The sequence below is a fragment of the Neopelma chrysocephalum genome, unplaced genomic scaffold (genome assembly GCF_003984885.1).
Source record: "Neopelma chrysocephalum unplaced genomic scaffold, ASM398488v2 Primary Assembly neopelma1_23, whole genome shotgun sequence".
NCBI classification, from domain to species: domain Eukaryota; kingdom Metazoa; phylum Chordata; class Aves; order Passeriformes; family Pipridae; genus Neopelma; species Neopelma chrysocephalum.
This window is the reverse complement of record NW_020897691.1, coordinates 5,847,576-5,868,342: the sequence shown is the minus strand read 5'-3', so window position 1 is coordinate 5,868,342 and position 20,767 is coordinate 5,847,576. Positions and strand designations below refer to the sequence as shown.

Genomic DNA, 20,767 nt, shown 5'->3' with positions numbered 1-20,767 from the left:
GTGAGAGATTTATTTTCATATAAATTACTGAATTTGTGCCATTCGAAAACCATTTTATTATTTTTTTACACTATGCTATAATATAACTGCGAAGTATGAAAAGAGCCAATTATACCACCAGTTTCTGTGAAATGAATTGCACAGCTGGCTACACACATTAAAGGTTGATGTCACTGCAAATAAAAAGGCTCTAGTTCCATCTTCTATCACAAATCTTAACATCAGATGTGAATTTTCTGATTATAGGACCTGCTTAACATCCATAAAATTGCATTTCTGAACAGTTAAAATAAGCATTTTGTTAAAGTTAGAAGCCTTGGTATTTATTTGTTTAAGCAAGCTCTACTGCAAATCTGAAAAACATCGAAGACTGAATTATTGCTGGCTTTTTCTCAGTGTAGGTGAAATATGCAGCTCACTGGATCAAATCCAATTGGATGTGTGGCTAGTTAAATTGAAGCCAATTGTGATGTATGTGTACCAGATGAAAGTAACTTAAGTCACAGGGCCCTAAACTAAGCACGGCTATTGAAGTGGAACAATTATGTCAGGCATTTGTGTCAATAAAGTTGGGGGGGTTTGTAATTTATTTTTTTAAATAAATTTTATAAAGAGTTGGATTAACTGATCTCTATGACAGAGTAGCCAGAATAAAGGCAGATGGACTTCTACTTGGGCAGATGGTCTTCTTTTAGGTAGAATATAAGTGGGAAGGGTGACTAACTTTTTTATGAGATCCCTCTCCTACAGATGCTAGGAGATGCTGTTGCTCACACACAAAAGCAGTTAGACAAGGCAGCCTTTCCAGAAATGATACTTCTATTCCCTACAGAAATTAACAGGCCTCAAATTTTGAGCAAATCAGTTTAGAAAAAAAAGGAGGGGTCACATTTGCACTCATTCTAACCTTTATAAGATGGCTGTTGCCTTAAAAATGATGGAACAATTGATAAAAATACAATAAGCAGTTTTTCCAGGGAGAGGGACTTTGGTATTGGTGCTGTTTAATACTGATTGTTACATATACTGATCCTAGCTTCCTGTCAATTTTGGCTTAAGGTAAAAGAACATATTTTTGTCTTCATGTGCATAATTCTACAGCATAATTCTGTTTATGATAATACTTCCTTACCAAGAAGTATCAAGCTAGATTCTCATTAGTTATCAATATATGTTAGATGGGAAACTGGCCTCATATACTCACCAGTGTAAATTTACAAAGAGCATACAGACTCCTAGCACATATAGCAGGATTTTCCAGGTAACAAATATTATCATTAGTGTATTTTCCATCACTATGTTGTTGAGGATTTTGCCTTTCTGATCAAGGCACTAAACTAGGTAGACTAGATATCTGTTCAGCATTCCCAGCCTACAAACTACATTTTTATAGTGCTTATGATAATTACACTACATGGGTATTTCACACAAGATGAAAAGTGGTATGGTAAATATAATTTTATTCTCTTTTAAAGGATAATTAAATATGTCACAGATGAAACAAGCCAGTATAAATGTAGCTGTAAATACACAGCTGAGTGTATTTACTGGTTTTATCTCCTCAGTGCCCCAGACCCAAGCCCTCTTGGAATTCTGAGTTTATAAACACAGTTTAAGCATACTCAATTCAACCCACAAGTAGGTGAGTATACTCTTTGCCTCCCAAAACATACAGTGGTCCTCATAAATTACTAAAATGTATTTTTAAGATGTATTTCTTTAAGTCCAGAGTGGGGGCTTTTTTGTTGTTGTTTTGGGGTTTGGTTTTTTCAGAGTTTTGAATGACATCCAAGTAAAAGACTTACATGTGAAAGCTTGTTTGGTGACTCCTTGCCACTGCCTTCTTTCTGTAAAGCTCGGTCTTTGTAGGAGCTCAGAACTTTGGTCGATGGTGTATGCCACTTGGTTTCTGCAATACATAATTGTGTTTTAATTTCTGAATGCTAAAAAGATGAATATACTATAGAAAGGAAAACGACACATGACTCAGCATCAGGTTTCAAACCTGTACTCTCTTTGGAATCACAGGCATGTATCTTTGTAGAATTTCCTAAGATCCAGCTTTTCAATTATAACTAAATAAAATTCAACCTGCTTTTCATCATTCATGAGGCTTTCTGAAGTTCAGGATGAGTCTGTTTCAAGTATTCTCTAAATATCCCACATCATATTCTGTTAGACTGTCTGTAACAGTCCTCACTTTCACTATCATCTTACACTGCTCTTTGTGTATCAAGCCTCTGCATCAGAAGGTGACTGCATTTCAACAGGCACTGCATTGCAAAGAACACTTATTTTTAAGATATAGTGGTTTTTATTACCAGAATGTCTAGTTCCTTCCAAAGTTTCCTCTCGTTCTCTGCCTCCTTCACACTCCAGCGAGCCTGAACCTTGGTGATGTTCATGGAGTAAAGGGGACTGGCATCTTTTAACATAAGCAGAAAATTAAGCTGTTAGGGTTTTTATCCTGCAAGACTAGTTACACGATGAACAATAACATTTTTTAATCTTAAAACCAAATACTTTGTGAGTGATTTTTTTAAACAATCATCATTCCCAAACATTTCCAAACTCTTCATGAAATATTTACATGGAAATTTTTCAACAGCATACAGTTATATCTTAAGTGTGAATAGGCCAAAAAGACATGGAACTTCAAGAAGAAATGCATTCTTGCGGCTATATACCCAAAAGGCTTTTGCAATGAAGAACCATGATAATATATGCTTTACAGCTTAATGATCTAAGCCCCACAGAAAGTGACTCTGGTTAGACATCACAGGTTTTCACATTCAGAACACGTAAGCTAGTACTAGATCCATTGTTTTGTTGCAAAAGCTAAAATATTTCACAAAACAACACACTAAAACCTAGGTTGCTGTTAGAAATAACTGTGCTGGAAAACTTAACACAAGATGCATTTTGATGTGTTTACTGTCAAAGGAAAAAAAAAAGCTACTGTTTAACTGAATTATTAGCATCTCTAGCTGCCAGAGATTTCACTGAGTTATCTGAGATTCCTCGAAGAGTCTCCAAGATATGGCATATATATCTGCTACATGGAGTATCTTATCCAAAATCAATCATGCCAAAGCATTAATAAGCTTCCAGACAAGAAGTCAAGATGATGTTTTCAATATTCACATTATTTTCTGAAAAGTAACTTCTGAAAGCCACTTGGCAAATCTGGAATGCTTTTATATTACTCTATGTAGATACTATCATTGCTCAATTTTTTATAACAGGAATGTTTTTGGCAGCTGTATATATACAACAAAGTCATAAATTTAAAGTAGTTTAGAGCAGATGTCTCACATAATATTCTTATACCATGAGTTATACTGGGGTGGTCTTTTATATACAGATAGCTAACTTCTGAAACTTCAGCACCAAGGTATTAACAAGGGATTAAAGAAGCAGCCATATACTGCAACAGCCTTTTAGGGAGACCTCTGAAATTGCTACTTTTTTGAGAAGAGATTCAAGGGAATGGATATCACCGAAACAAACATTTTGAAGACCATAAAGATATTTTTTTTAATCAAACACCTTTCTACTGAAGCAAAAGGAGAAGGTATTATTATTATTTTATTCCAGTTCTGAGTTACTAGCTGATTTCTGGCCTATTTCTGGAAAAGTAAATCTAAGAATCATTTGTAATTTACCTGAACTGTAAAGTAAAAATTTGGTCCTAAAGAATTAAATTAGGATGACTTTAAAATTGTATTTCCATGCATGTTACATCAAAGATCAGTAAACCTGTACATCTTAAAAGATACTAACAGTTTGAAAATAAATCTATGATATAGAACATGCATATAAATTTTGCTAAAGAAAGAAGATGCATAGGAGCTATTGCAAGATTTACATAAAAATTTTTAAAAATCACCAATACCCGTCATATCCCACTTGCTGTCTCCAGTGGCTGCTCCCGCTGGGTCCTGGGTCACTGGATGAGGACTGGTTGCTCGGAGAACTTCTGTAATGTTTACTAGAGTCATTAACAATGCACTGAGGTATTTGTGGGGTTTCAGATTTGAACTTGGCTGTGCTTCTTTTATCAAATACATTCATTTTTACGAATAATACAGATGCAGTATGAACACTTAGTCTGTTTCTTTTTATGTCTTTTTTATATATTCAGTTGGAAGTATTTTATTAGTAATGGAGTAAATACTATACCTTTAAAATTCTTGTTTAAGTTTTATGAAACTGAGATAAAACTCTAAATTCCCAAAATGAATGTAACTAAGTGCAAAATCCTATTTTCCTTAGTTCTGGCTTTACTTCTGAACAAGTGGGATTACTCAGGAGTCAGAGCAGCTGGATTAGGTCTCTAAATTTATGTGTGGGAAGCTCTCATGGTGGATCAGAAACAATTGTTAGTTCCTTGGTGCATATTCCAATTTTAAACACAGTAAATTTAGAAGAGGTAAGAGCAATGCTTTTTTTATTTTATTTTATTAATTCTTTGAAATGGAAAAGCACTAAGAAAACATTTCCATGAATAGTATTATTTTGTACTTACTATTTAAACTTTTGAGCCTCATGTTCAAACAATGTCTCTAAGCAGTTTTGTTGGATTTCCAGACAGTTGAAATTCAATGCTTAAATTTGGTTTTGATCACTGTCCTTTCCTTCACTTCTGTGCATATCATTCCATAACTACAATATGATTTCCTTTGGTGACATTACCTTGAATTTAATTCCCTGTATTTATCTTTTTTTTCTTTTCTCTCCCTCTCTTTTTCATTTGTTTTTTACATGTAGAAATGAATATCTGTACTCAGAGGAACTGAAAAGAGGTAGTTTTGTGTTTATAAACAACACTTTCCCAAGGACTTGATCTTCAACTAGAAACTTTACAGTTCAGCTTGAAAATTTTGAAGACATTAGCTATTATATTTTGTCTAACAGCCAAATACATACACAATTGATAGATAGTGCCTAATTTTTCAGCATGTTTGTCTCTGACAAGTATAGACAAGACTGAGCCTCTCGTAATCAAGTGAACTAATCTATAGGCTACAGTTTAATTCAGTTCCATGGACTTGCTTCTTACCACTAAGAATTTTGCATTTCTTAATCAGCTTAAGTGAATAGGTAAGTTATGATCTCATGTGTTCCCAGCCTCCAGACTGATGTTTAGGACATTGTCCTCAAAACCAGGACACTGGTTTGTGCCATCCCAAGGCTGATGTATGTCTAGATCCCAAGCCTCCTATTTGAGGGACAAGAGTGAAGCCTTTAGCCTACTAAACAGAGTGGCTACAAAAGGCAAACCACAGAAATCTGATCAATGAATGCCTCATGAAGCTCCTTCATACAAAAGTTCCAGCTGACTGTTGTCAGGAATGGATTCCAGATTCCAGGTGATAGGATGCACTAGCCTACAAGTGTGACTCAAGGACTAAAGTACACAGACACTTCTTGGTGCAAAAACCAGAAGAGTGAGTCTGACTGAAGCTTCACTCAGGCACATGCTATGAGCAGCTGTCACAGAATTAGACACTTTATGAAAACAGGAGTAGAGCTCAAACTTATCCTTGTATTTCTTAGTGATTTCTAATTAGAGGAAACTCCTTGAACAACACAAAACCACTTGGACTACCTTCTCAAAGCACTTAAATTTTCCTCAGGAACTATAATAGGAGAATAAGAATTCAGCTCTCAGGTTTTAATTTCACTCCAGGGACTGGGCACCTAAATATTACATGGCACAGTAGTTGAATTGTTGCTGCTTAACTCTTTTACTATATCTAGCCCACATTTCTGTGGCTTCTTCCTCTTTTTGTCTCTAAAATCAACTGTTTTATTACTGACCTCACTCAGCTTATTTTCAGATCAGCTGTTAAACCTTCCCTGTTCTATCAACTTGCTTCTCCCTGCTTTCACTCTTCAATTTGCCTAAACCAATACTGGGTGTCTGACCCTATAAATCTCTCCACTATTTTCCTAGCCTGGGTACATATTTTCACCCTTACAAGACTACTTATAGGCACTAATCCACTTTACTTCAAACTCTTCTATTTTTAAGCCCATCTCTCTGCCAAATCATCTTCCCATGTGGAAAGACCTTGCCAGTTAGGAACTTTGCTTTGCATGTTTCAAGACCTACATGTCACAGTCCATCATTTTCCTGTCCTTTCATTATTTATCCTCTGCATCATGTCTTCCCCAGAACAGCACTTCAGCATTGCACATGTTTTGTTTAGGTGATACAGGAATTTCTTCATGATAAAAGAGAGCCTCTGTCTTAGCATTTTTTCACATTTTTCACTGAGTGTTAGCAGAAGTGCAACTTATGTTTCTAAAGTTTTTTTGGAAATGAGTAGCATGTCAGAAACTTTCCTTTCTTTCTAAGAATAAGCATAGAGTATGCTTAATAAGGCTTCATAAATCCTGCAGTATTTCTAGACATTTGATACATTGTCTCCTTATGCTAGATGTTAGCAAGAATTTCACTAACAAAACATCAGGAAAAGCTTAAGTTCTATAATGGTATATACATGCTTACGGAATTGCACCTCTCAGTTTTTAAGGGGGTGAGGAAGTGGATGGGGAGAAGAAGAATACAAATGATCAAGTGGCCATAACTGGGAGTCTGCCTTCCCCAGACCACAATATAGACATTTTCACATATGTACTACTGTTACCTCTATACATTTCAATGTCAAAAGTCACTAATTCTTTTCTACTAAATAAGATAGGCAATGTAGCAATAGTGGTATTTCATTATTTCACACAGATTTTTTTAAAGCTATTTAAGACTAGTGTTTAAGATTTCATATCAACTACATATTTTCAACATGAAATAATTTCTTCCTTCAAAATTAGAACTACCTAACCCCACGGAATAAGAGTATAAGTTTAAATGATGATAAACAATAAAGGACAGAAAGTTCTGCTCAAGACATACGGTTCTCCTAAATAATTCAATGGTCAAATGTATTTACAAATTTTTACCTTAAAAGTAAAGTTTCATCTTAATGAAGAATTATGATTAAATTAGAACAGAGGTAACATTTAAGGATACCATCTTATCATTTAAAAGGTGTTATATTCAAATTACATGCTCTGCTTTGTTTAATTAAAAGCAAAGCAAGGCATAAGGACTGGCAATGACTTGCAGAACCCTTTGAAACTATGCCAATAGCTTGGTAACAAGATTAAGTCATTAATTTTTAAAGGAATGAGTTCATTTTATTTACACTCATTATTTGTTTAAATAGGCTTCCAACAGGTGGGGGACAGGACATTATTTAGATCCAAAAATCACAAGACAGTTTCCCACTTCACCGATTTGGGACTAAAAGGAAAGATCAGCTGTCCTCAGCATTCAGATCCTCAGTACAGTCCACTTCCATCACAAACAACAAAGTCACTTGTTTAAAGTAGACTGGCCCAGTGAATGCTCTTTAATACAACTTCAGAACTAAAATTACTGTCAAAACTCAACAAAGTAAGGTCTAAAAAATAAGATACCAAAGTTCTAGAAAGCAGAGATTTCTAAAGTAAGGCACCTTAGGAAAATGACAGGCATTATCCAGAGAGTATATTACCTTGCACCATCTGGCAGTTTTCTATCAAAGGAAGTGCTGCGAGGAATGGCTGTCTGAGCCTGCTGGAGAAGCTGCTGGCACTGCAGTCTGTCAGATGTTCCTAGGATTGGAGAGGCACGAGAGAGAGGCTGCCCAGCGGGAGTCGGCACCCGATGCCAAGTGGTATTCCTTCTGAAAGGGGTTTTATACTCACATGGGGTGCCTTCACTGTCAAGTTTGTATTCCACCATGGGTATACGACAAAGTTCTGAACAACCCCTGTGGTGGGACAAATAAAAATGCTGATCAGTGTCACTGGAGAGAATAAAGAAAGAAATCTCGTTTCACAGTCAGAATTATATACATATTTTGATTCCAGGTGCCCAAAGGTGTTCATATAGCATTGTGCTTGAAACACTTCAAACATATCAGGCCAAGCAAGTAAGAAATGCTTCAAAACAAAGGAGTTGCTGTCATGTGCTCAAAGATCTTTGAACTGTCTCCTCACCCTTCAAAAAGGAGAACACATTAACATTTTATAAATTAATCTGCAGCTTGAATTTTACATAATAAAAAATTTTAGAAACAAGGCATTCAGAAGTCATGAAACATCAAATTCTTCTAAAACAGCTTTGGTTTGTTTAAAATTCATAAATATGTTTTTTTAGTGGGGTTGAGAACTCTCCTTTAGAATCCCACCTTGTCTCTACTGAATGACAGAGCATGTAGATTACAATGCAAAATGATTAAGTGGCACTTAAATATTTTTCTCCGTGTTTTCAAAGTGTACTTTCTAATGTCTCTCTTCCCAGGGATCTCTAGGCCTGGAAGAGAATTAAGGAAGTAGAAGGAAGAGAAAAATCAGAAACAGTCTGGCTTATCACCTCTGCTTGAAGTGTACAATGTGGTTAAATATTAACAGTATTCCCAGACAGTGTAAACTCAGGTAAAAGTACTGACAGTGTTCCACAGAAGATCAGTTTGCCCATGGGATGTTTGCTACAGACTCAGACTGGACTTAATAATTAAGGGTTACTGTTTCAGAAATTGGTTAATAGCAGCTTCACATCTGCTTTAAATCAGCTCTTATTATCATTGTAGATATTTTATATTCTGAACATTCCATCTCCATTAATTGTCTGATAGGTAGTGTGTACTAAATCAACATCTATAAAGAAAACACCCTAAATAACTCTAAAGCAATACATTAACGTTAAATAGGAAATAGCGAAAATTTGCTCCTCTGTCTCAAATGCAGTTCTGCTCCATTCCTTAAGCTGAGTCTTGATGGAGCTTTGCTTTTGTTGAAAACTCAATATTTACCATTTCCAACTAAACTAAAATCACCTAGAGAAAATAGAATAGAGTGCATGTAAGGAGTTCACAGTCTTAATCCTGAAAATATCTTGGCACAAATGACTTAACATAAATGTGCAATTCAAATAAATTGTATAAATTCTCACACATTAAATTACTGTGTCCTAATGCTTCTGAATCAAACCCCCAAAGAATATTTTCATTATCAGTCTTCAAGTAGACAGAGTAAGAAAAAAAAGAAATTAGAAAAATGCTATTATTCAAGGTTGTTGAAGAGAAGACACATGAGCAACTGTAACAATTGCATTCTAGATATTCTGTATATGCCCAGTCTGATCCAGCCAGATGCTTCAGTCTGTTGAATTTTGTAGTAATGAAACAGGCAAACTGTTCATCCTGTAGCATTAAATCAAAGAATACAGAGATGATCTAGCAACACTAATATCAGTTTAATGCACTGCATATTTTTTTCATGTGGCCATATATACAGTTATCCATTGTTTGACCAGGAAGTTGAACAATTATGTCGGCTAAAATTTCAATCACCCCTCTGCTAATTTCTTAGAATTGTTTCACTCCCTTCTTCATTCCTATAGGCTTTAGGCATTAGAAACAAGACAACACCTCCCCAGTTTTTATTATTAAGATATCAATTTCACAGTTCATCTTGGTAATTGAGAAAGTTATAGCATGTAATTGTCATTGTATCCTTCATTAGATGCTCCCCATAAAGTACTCTAACTGCTGTAAAAATAGTCATGAGTTTTAAAGGCAAAAGGGATTGTTCCTACTATTTAGTTTGACTCAGCTTGCTAACTGATTAACTAAAGCATGATATAAAAACAGGAAACAAGAAGATTTGCCACAATGAGTAAGAAATTAAAATTTTGTAAAATATTGTGTTTGCTTGCATCAAGAAAACATAGTCCCTACAAGTGAAAAAAAAATATTCAGGACTTAGTTCCTGCAGAAAAAGGCTTACAAAACAACCCTGTTTCAAATCACTGTACACATTCAGCGTTACTTATGAATTCAAAACAGAGCCCCAACATGTCTGTTTAACTGGCTCGGAAAAAAAAAAAAATCCATGGTTTTATATAGCTTCCTTTGTCACATAAGAGTTTTAGATTTTAATTTAAAACTACCAACCCAATCACTTCAACTTTTATACAAAAAAAAAATATGTTTCACTGCTTCACAAGCACTGCCTAAAGAACAGATACTGCAGCATACTGAGATAGGTGAAGTCATAATTGTAGCTACCTCCTATATCAGAAAGAAAGAGTATCGGTTACTTCATTCCTGCAATCCAGTAAGGATCCCTATCTCAATCCCCACCATGGATCAAACTGCAAGTGATCTTGCATAAAAAAACCCCATAAAACTAAATGCAATTTCCTCTTAAATATTTAATTTGACCATTATCTAACTTCTAGTTATAACAGTGTTACTTATTCCACTGAAGCAAGAATATACACTGGCACTGGTATTGAATGATGGGTTTTCATTCTCTTTTTAATTTTAATATTACACATTTTTTAAATTAACTTGAAAGGATAGGTAAAGACAAATCTCTATTTTATGGTCTTAAAAAGATACTTAAATTTATGTTGAACAAATATAGGATATCAAATGTCTTTCGCAATTATATCCTATATAACATTTGAAAAACAGACTCGTTATTTAACATGTAAATGTGACCAAGTTTTAGCCACACATCAGAAATGACAGCACTTCCTTCACTATAGTTTGTTATTAATTAAATCAATCCTTCAACATAAAGCACAGACTCCTACTAATATCTTTGGTTCAAAAGCCATATTATCCTATAAAAAATTTAGTTTATAAAACCTACTCCGCAATTACAGAGAGCATGACTTTATGATACAACAAGCAGGTCATGACTGCATATTAAAATTTAGGAGTCTGCTATAAAAATCTGCAATATTTAAATGTTCCTGCAAGGAGCATTATGTTCTGAAACAATTATCAAGCAGTCCATTAAATTTTTCAAAGTACATTAACCAAATCTTTCAATATTAATTTCAGATTCCATATAAAGGTTCTGTAATAGGCTCTGTGAAGGGCCTATATTAGGCAAGGATGTTAGTTGAAAAAGGTAAATATTCACCTCCACGGAAAAGTTAGAAGCTTTCATATACCATGATCAGCAGTTTGCCACCTTCATAACTACACAAAAGCCTTCTTTTTCTGCTACGTCCTATGACTATCAGCTACTGGATATGACTTTGGTATTTGGACCCCAGCTATCTACAGATTTCACACAGCATGAATGATTTGTTAGGGTAACAACAAAACTAGAACACCTGGTTACAATTTAATTTAGGTTCAGTGTATCACAGAGGGATGGAGGGATGGTACCTAATGGTATGCATTAGTTGTAGGACACCAACAAATTATCCCTTACTATCACCATTTCAATTCAAAACATTTAATCTTGTTCAATAAGGAGTCCTTATCTATATCTAGCAGCACAATAAGTAATTGCATTCTGCCCACTTAAACTTTTTGTTTGAAACCAATCACTTCTATTACAGTGCATGTTTGTTCTTACACTACAGCAGTGCCCGAAGTGTCACAATGAGACTGATGACTCCCTATATTAGCTACAGCACAAGTCCAAGACACTGCATAATACTGAAATGTGAAATGGTATAAGAGAACTTTAGTTAAAAAGTCAAGACAAAAATGTCAAGTTCTGACATCTCAGCAACCTATTAACAGTAATGAGCTGTATAAAAAAAAAAGTAATTTGAAAAAAAGTAAATCAATTATATTTTAAAATAATTTCATACCACAATAGATGTATGACATTGTTTATGGCAACCTCAGGTAAGGCTGGTGCCGACTTTATCACTCCTGGTTTAAGGCAAGTGCTAACTCTCTGGCACTTGAGCCAAAGAGTTGAAGCTGCCAATCCCTCCTTTATGAAGATACACTCATAGTCCTTCTGATCTTTATTACTATTTAGTTTTAACCAGAATCTTTGTATGGATAAGCTGACAAACAATTCAGAGGCCTCCTAAGAGCCTCTACACCTGTACTGTTGTATGAAAAAGAGAAATACAGAAAGGAACTAGATGATCTTTAAGGTCCTTTCTAAGGCTCAACATTCTGTGATTCTGTGACTAGAGCAAAGAAAGAAAAAAAAAAGAAAAAAAAAAAGAGTCTGGAGCTCTTCTTTGCATCTCTCCATAGAGACAATCAGAGCTTTGCTGGGTATTTTTGGTTTTTTTCCTGCTTGACTGTAACAATTGTACACATAATAAACTTTAGCAATCCTAATTAACTCCTGCTATAAGTTCATTCATAACCCAACATAAGAAAAAAATCAAAGTCTTTTTACTTGGATGAGAAATACAGTAAGTGTCAGAGAATTGTTTTCGACTTTGTACCTTTTTATTTTATAGTTCTTTTGTTAGACTATTTCTGGGTGGATACCATATGTTTCACACATTGCCTAGTTTTCCTTTGTTTTGATGCAAATCAAAATAGAAAAAGATGCTTGTACAATAAAGTTTCGGCTTGCCAAGGATGACAGAAATGCTGCATACTTAACCTTACGCTCCTAAGTAGCATATACTGGCAAAGGCCAAATTTATACATCCTTTTCTTTGGAAACTATATTGGGAAGAATAAAGCTCAAAAGATTGTATAAAAAGTGACAAAAAACTACATTTTTAAACAATTTTTTTCTTTTGTGCAGAGGAAAACCACAATGTTTTGCTTATTTAAGGAAGAGACACGGCACATAGTGCAGGAAATACTAAAGATGGGGAAGAGGGCAACCTGTACCTTATGCCTAAGCTTTGTTGTTTGCTGGTGCTATCACCCTTCCAAAGGCAGGAGGAGTAGCAGAGACATCGCAGTGAGCGGAAGAGCCAAACTTCTTATCGTGACATTGACCTTCTATTAGGACTTGCACTTAAAATGTAACAACCTAGGTCAGAGTCAATGGTGCTCATCAGAATTCTGACAGAGTTTGGTTTTGCAAAGAGTCTCCATCAGGCTAAACCACAGTGTTTATGTCTCAATCCCTGCATCTAATAACGTTATATGAAGTATAGTAAATCTCATGGTAAAGAAAGTTAAGCGTTTGCTACCATTTTATTTTTTTGTTGGGTAGAGAGGGTTAACTTTTTGCAAGTGGTATGGCTTCCAATTAGTATCATTACACTTTCTTAGTGATAGTTCATTCAGTTATCTCTAAAAAACATCATAGTATAGAGTTTTCAGGTATTTTCAGCCTTCTTAGATTAGTTGCAGGGGTGGAATTATAAGCTTTGGTACATCCAAATTCTACTTTTACAACCAAATGTTCAATTTCAGGTTTTTCTGCTTTAACCTGCCTCAGGTGGTGTTAGTCAGCAGTTCTAAACCTGGTTCCCTTCTAGAGCAGGTGGGTAATTAAAAAAATAATAATTAAAAAAAAAACCCAAAGAATCTGAGGGCCCTATGAATTATCCAACCAGCTTATGGCAAAGACCCTTGTGAGAAGATTTGAACTCTACCACACAGTAAATTCTTCCACTTCCTAAAAATATTTTTCACAACATTCTATACTCTGCTGGTTATCTGCTACTTAAAAAAAGCCCCAGAAACACAACTGTCTAATCAGATCACAATCATTTAAGGGGAACAAGCATCAGGACTGGAAAATAAGTAATTACATCTATTTTATTTGTAAGAAAGAGTTTGCAAAGTTCAAGAGAATAAAACAATCTCAAAAGAAATGCAGTAGTACTTAAAAATGGCCCACAGGCAGTTTCAGGCATGGTTACTAAAATATTTCCATTTTCAAAATGACCTACAAGAAGGAAAAGAGTCTCTTACTTGTTCTGGCCAACAGTGGAAACTACTCCTGCTACACCTCTTCAGCTTGTTTCTAGCCCATCCTGGGAGATTTTGTTTTAAAGTTTTGTTTGTTTTCTAAATTTTCTAGAAATTGTTTCTTCAGCAGTTTCTTTTTATACACAATGGTAGTTGAACTAAGACAGACACATAGGTTTCAATGTAGTAAAAAATATTCTAGCAGAATCTACAGTTTAAAATGGATTTAGAAGTACTTGATTTCCTTGCTTGTATTTAACTGATTAAGGACATAGTGCCCTTAGCACTACTGTGACACCACCAGTGCAAGTAAATTAGAATGAACATCATTATTCTTCTGTTAGAATGCATATAATTCTAACTACTGTGCTGCAGTACTACATAATATTGACAACATCAGAAGAACAAATTAACAATTCTGAAGAGATAGACATAGCACAGAAACAAATATATGACACAAGGATGCTTATTTAGATCTGAATACAATGACCAGTAGGTTTGTTCTAATGCTGCTTTGCAAATTTAAAGAATTTCTGTTTCAAATAGCAAATTCTTCTTTCTATCTAAACATCAGCCCGGTACCACACAAATAATTATGATTTCTCAATTTGTACATGATTATTTAACTGCCGGAGCAAAGTGAAAACAGCAGGAGCTTTGTCTCAAGTACATTAATTTTTACAGGATAGTAAATGAAAAGTCTTATTGCATTATTGGTTTTGCATATACTGCTATCAAGACTATAGGCAGAAGGGTCTACATTAAGTAATGGAAGGCATTTATCGAGCAGAATTTTCCTTTGTAATTTCCTAATCACTCTGCAACATTCCTTTGTAAGCACATTCAACATTCAAACAGCTGAAATAAATGGTGAAAAAAATAATACAAGACAGTTTGCAGAAAAAAAAATCCTTCTTAATAGTTTATTGCTAGCATTCTTTGTATGTGCACACTTACATTTTGTTGGGGTTCTTTTAGAATATAAAAGGCTGATGCATTGAGGATGATTTGTGGGTAAGTTAAAAGGCAAAAAAAAGATTGAGTTAAGAACTTCACTCAAGATCTCCACTTCAGCTGGTTTCTTTTCCAAGGGACTGGGACTGCTTTGAAAACACCCTTGCACACTTGGATCTCATTTTCACTTAAAGGGTACAGTTCCCAAGATACTCCATGGCACTCATGTCAAATCAGTGTAAACTTACTTCAGAACTCAATCCCAGCAAGGAACCAGTGCTAATAAGCAACCCATAGAGAAATTCCTCAGTGCTTCATATTCCTAAAACCCAGCAGACAGAGCTAAGCAGAAACCACTCTTTCAAGCAGTGGAAATCACCTGATTATCTCAGAAAACAAAAGACAGGCATTAATAAAATGATACATGTGGATTTTTTCATGAAACTATGAATATTTTTTTTTCTAAAATTATATTTATATTCCTGTAAATGTATGTAAACTTTTAATGCAACAGATTCTTGTGGAAACAAATATGTGTATCTTTATATCTATGCACTGTGGGTAAAAACTTGAAACCTCAGATTATGGCACCTAAAGTAAAAAAGTTTTGACAAACTACCAATTTCTACCCTGAGAAATCAGGCTGAAATTCAGAGAAAAAACCCGAACCAACTGCCAGAAGATCATATATTCTGTAGGATGAGTCAAACTGTCAAGGTACTTATTTTAGCCTCCAAATCAACTTTTCTACATATGTCAGATAGTTTGATGTATCACTTCTTAAAAGAAAACCTCTAAAAACAGCTGTGAAGAAAAGCAATAATTACTGAAGCATAGATGTCAAACTTTCGCCTGCTTTTGAACCATCATTCCTTCTAGCACAGAAGGCTAGGTGCAAAACCGAAACACAGGAAATTCCATTTAAGTATATGTAAAAACATTTCTTACTGAAAGAGTGATTGCATACTGAAACTGAAATACTGAATTGTTGAATCTCCCTCCTTGGAGATATACGAAACCCAGTGAACATGTCCCTGAGCAATCTGCTCTAGCTGACCTTGCTTTAAGCAATGGGATTGGAGTCAACAGCCTTTCCAACCTCACATATTCTCTGTTTCTATGATTCTGTAAGATAAGACATTACAGAAGGCTAAAACAAGCAATTAAGTAGGAGACAGAGAGATGGATTTGAACAAGTTTTAACTAGTAAGTAGCACTGATAGGCTATCTTCTTTCTCTAAACTTCTGGTAATTTATTCCTTTCTGTCTTCTCTTAATTTCCCTCATTCGTTAATATATTTTACAAACAATGTCATAGAACATATTTGTCAACTGAAACTCTCAGTCTGCTCTGTTTAGATTATAAACATTGAGAAAAGGCAAGATCAAAAGTCTTTAGAGACTGGGCAATCAAAATCACTAATCATATTTTAGGTATATAAAATAGAAAATTACGAGCTTTCTGTTTCAGTGAGAAGTAGTATTTGAGAGAAAGAGACTTCTTTTTATATTAGAAAGGTGAAGCTGAAAAGAACTTAAACATAGATGCTTTTTCTAAATTTTAGAATATCCACATCATTTTTTAAAAAGTTCATTTCCCTTAGTAATTAGTTGCAGTTTTAAAAATGCTAAAAAAATTAAAAAGAGGAGCGGCTTTTGCAGATTTTTCCCAGTGTGGTGGCACTCACTTGAAACTCCTCCTACACACAGACTGAGTGCTATGTATCACATGGATCTGAGATTTTAACATTTCTAGAAATGTATCAAAGAGGATATAAACAATTCACACATTGTGTATTTTTCTATCCAGGCCTATAAAATACACATTTTTACCTTCAATATAATAGGATCAGCTCATTAGGCTCATATTCTGTAAACAGCTTGGAAATGTATACCAAACAAGTCAGTGAAAATTCATACCCAGAAGCAGATGGTGAGAATAGCAAAGCTAAGCAAAGAGAGGCTTAATTGCAAATTCTATCCAACTAAGCAAAACGGTGCTATTCTACATTCACAGGCATTTTCTTCAGAAAGGAACTCAACGCATCAACATGCAGGTTGAGGCAGGGGACAGCACTTCTGTGTCATACATCAGGCCAATGACTACTTGGAGAATTGCCACCAATTAAACAGTATTCGTATACAGTTGGCATCTACTTCACTGTGCTGCATGCTACGTAAAATTTTATTGCTTGTTGTCTTGCCAAAAGCAACACATCTAATGTTTTTTCAGCTAACTTAAAAACCAACAAGAGATTTAAAGTTGGCCTGCTACAAAAAGAGAAGTAATTAAATACTCTGGTACAGTTCTCATTTAGAATGAGCCAAATTAACAGTGACTAGACAAGGTATGTGAGAAATAAAGTCACACTGCTATAAAGTTTCAATTTTTCCCTATTTCTCTGCCTCATAATACTCAAAAATTGAGAGAAGAATAAAAGTCTTCTTCACCAAAAAAGGAACACTGACAAAAGAAAAACGCACTTCATTCTTGAAAACAATGATACAGTCACTATACTGATTTTTATTATAGTCTTTTCCTGAGTGTGAGTGTGGGAGACCAAAGAAGTGTTCAGGCTGGAGATCCAGAGGCAGCTCCCCAGCAAGAAGCCTCAGAGATAGCAATGGATGTGAGTATATATTTCATGCTGCAACAAGATTTCTTTGCTTTAACTGATGACCTCGTTGATGTAATTCACTATTTAATATGACTAAATTAGATACCTATAAAAAGTGAGGAAGTCTCTAAGACTTAGTACTATGTATGTCCAGAACCCAGTATTTTACTATTTTCATTAAAATTTCAACATAAGAAAAAATAAACCAAATCCTTTTAATGGTCAGGAATTGGCAAAATCTCAAAGACAGACAAGATACAATTTTATGAGAAGGATTCCATATTTTTAAATTCAGTACTAAAACATAAAACTCTCCTACGGATGAAAAGAAGTAGCATCAGCTTTCAGAACAGCTCAGTCATGTTGCACTAAGGTTTACTTCTTACCCTTCCAAAGTCACACAAAAGTAAATTTTCCATTAAATTTCCTCTAGGATCTCATTTTATCTTCTATTACAGGTCAATAGGGCTTTTGGGGAAAAGATTTGCTTTAAGAGCCTCAATAATGTTGTCACCAAACATGACAGACAATATCCACTTACTGAAGACCTCCAATAAAAGAGCCATCATTTAAGCAGTAGCAGAGAAAAAAACCAAACAGATACAAATGTCACATTGACATTGAGAACTGTTGCTCATTACCTTCTAGGTGCTCCATCCTCATGTGGCTGAATAATCACCACTTTTACTGTCACCGATGTACGTAAAAGGTCAATCATTTGCTCATGAGTCAAAGTTGCCACAGCCACTTTACAGATCTCAACCAGGCGGCTCCCTTGCCGTAGGCCAGCCTTCCAAGCAAAACCAAAGGGCTCCACATCTGCCACTATCCCTTCAAAGTTCACGTGGAATCCAAGCTGGCCCAACCCATTCCTCCGTAGGGTCATTTCCGTGGTTTCACATCCTCTGGTCACTATCTAAGAAAGTATCAGATTGTTATGCTATTTATTGTCAGGACCCACTTCTTTAGACTCAAAACCAGATCTGTTTTCAAACACTATTAAGCCATGTATGGTTTGACATTAAATATCTTTAGTATACATGAAGGTTTCTGCATAAAACAAAATGAACAAAACATTTCACAATGCTAAAAATCTTACATCCCCAGAGCAAGCACCTGACCCATGCCAAGCTCTTCCCCCCTTGCCCAATATTAACACAATACCATTTATATCTTATTGAAAACTTAACAGCTGGTTTAGTTTCAAAACACCAAGCAAGAAAAACACTGCCCTGTCAGTTATTTCATTTTTGTTGGCAGACTGCAGGTGTGCAGGCATTTTTATTCAGTATTAAACGTGAGATATAACGTGAGCCAAATTGAGTGAAGTGCTTCAGTTCTAGAAGCTTTCCTTCCTCAAGAAAATAGCAATGAATATTGATTTATTTTGCTTCACAGCCAGGTTCCTAAATATCACCATCTCCAGAAGTGGACATGACTAAAATGGGATAAGAGTTTTCATGTTACTGGGAAACTTAGAAAAAGAAGAATTATTTTTCTCATATTCAATGAAAAGTAATTCTGTCATTATACAGAATAACCAAAATCCTTCAAATTCACATTTTGCTAACCAGGTTCATTTCTATATACTGTGAAACAAGTCCTCAACAGTTTTACTGTGTAAAACATAATCATACAACAGCCTGTAAGCTGGGATACTGCATCAGACGATACTGCATCAGACAAAATTCTACCCCACATTACAAGGTAAGTTTGAGAGTTACCCTAGCACTCCCTTTTGTCAGTGTCACAAAACTAGTATGCATTTTAGATCCATTAGTACAGTTGGAACAAAAACTTCACCACTGTGAAACAACATTATCAAAGATCTTTGTTTGTAATGCATATCAAAGACCTCACAGTCCTTTATAACACTCCAGCAAGGCAAATGTCTGCTCTTTAGAGATGCATATGTTACTACACAGATCAAGGAATCTTCCCAGCATTTTCCCATGCTGCACTAAGAGCAATTCCACAGCACACCTTGTTCCACAAAGGTGGAATAATCATGATGATTATGGTTGCTTTTAGTGTGCATCACAAAGATACACACATTACTCAACTTTAGACATTTAATTTCATGGGCTCAACTTAGGAGGCTAGTGTCCTTTATTTGCAGGTGTGCAGGATAGATCTTTCCAGAGGTTGTTTTATAGCTTGAGTTTAATTCAGGAGGCTATTTTAGAGGAGTCATTCTCACTCTCCATTGCCCATTTGAGCCAGAATCTGCATAGGCTGGTTTCCTAGTTTATTGTGTGCTTCCCACAGAAGAATGGCCCAGCCTAATTCTCAGTTGCATGATGAGGGAGTGGGACTGTACAGACAGTGAGATGTTGGCACTGTGATTGGGTACAACTGTCACAAAACTGCTCCTTTCACCACCTGAGTCAAAGGTTGTTGACTAGGGGCAGTTTTATGGGAGGTTTAGACTGACCTAAGACCCCACTGCCCCTATGCTGTGTCTGTATCGCATTAGCACTTGTGCAGCCATGCAGACAGATCAGGGGACAGATACAGCTGAACAACAGGGTGTTTTTTAAAATAGTGCTCCAAAGAGCTGGCAGGCAGGGAATGGATGGGACTGTCTCCTTCACTCACAACGATTATGAAAGTATGTCCCCATCATTGAAAAAGCAACTTAACACATAGCAAACATTGAGCTGTAAGTTACTTTTGTAGCTTCCTTTTTACATTTCCTGTTTAGACTGATCTTTTGTCCACAAGTATTATAGAGTCAGGGATGAAAGTCCTAAAGTCTCCCTTCCCAACCCCATGGCTGACTGGAAATACCTAGGTCAGTGACTGAAAGTCACGATTTTCAATATCTTATTAAGTTTAAAAGCACTATTGTCTTTTTAGAGTATTTCCATATGGATATCTGTCACTCAGCAGAAAAAAATCAGAACTTGCATAAATGACAACAAAGTGCTAAAAACCATGAGGTACTTCAAGGTTGCTGATCTGAGGAAGCTGATGCATGCTCATGCTTTTAATCTGTGATAAACTCAAGGTAATGAAATATAATTAGCCCTCATTCACTAAGGGGTAATCCATGGCCTGTGAAATACTGGAGAAAGATATTGCAAGGATCTGATATTCTGAGAACTATTGCCTGAAAAGTTTAGGCTACTTGAACTGTAGCACTTCTATTCATATTCTTTCCAGTTATTCTTGAAGATGTAAGTTTCAAAATCAAAATGTGAAAGTCATTCTTGAGGTGTCCAAAGTGTACTCTGAAGGTTTTGTTTACAAAACCACATTCTGGGTTTTCCTAACAAAATAAAAGCAGCTATTTCCTTTGTCATTATTCAGCTGTGAGTTTTTGGTATATTTTAGAAACCTTCCTTTTTAAATCAAACATTCTGTTGTGTTTAGAACTGTGCATATAGTATTAGAATCGTATAGCATGTGGTTGAATTCTTTTTTTTTCCAGCTCTCCAGTTATGAATAATTTTCAATAAAACTTTCATAATTTGTGAATTAGAT

The 20,767-nt window shown here is 35.3% G+C and overlaps 1 protein-coding gene across 3 annotated transcripts in view; it reads right to left on the bottom strand.

The window, feature by feature from the left end:
- SIPA1L2 (signal induced proliferation associated 1 like 2) overlaps positions 1–20,767 on the bottom strand; it is a 131,936-nt gene that overhangs the window by 26,361 nt on the left and 84,808 nt on the right. For all 3 annotated transcript variants that reach the window (XM_027685447.1, XM_027685455.1, XM_027685458.1), the window contains exons 10-14: positions 17,923–18,197; positions 7,563–7,820; positions 3,896–3,979; positions 2,322–2,425; positions 1,806–1,909 (exon numbers count right to left, since the gene is read on the bottom strand). In XM_027685447.1, the coding sequence (XP_027541248.1) occupies positions 1,806–1,909; positions 2,322–2,425; positions 3,896–3,979; positions 7,563–7,820; positions 17,923–18,197 (825 nt within the window). The remainder of the gene's footprint in view (positions 1–1,805; positions 1,910–2,321; positions 2,426–3,895; positions 3,980–7,562; positions 7,821–17,922; positions 18,198–20,767) is intronic.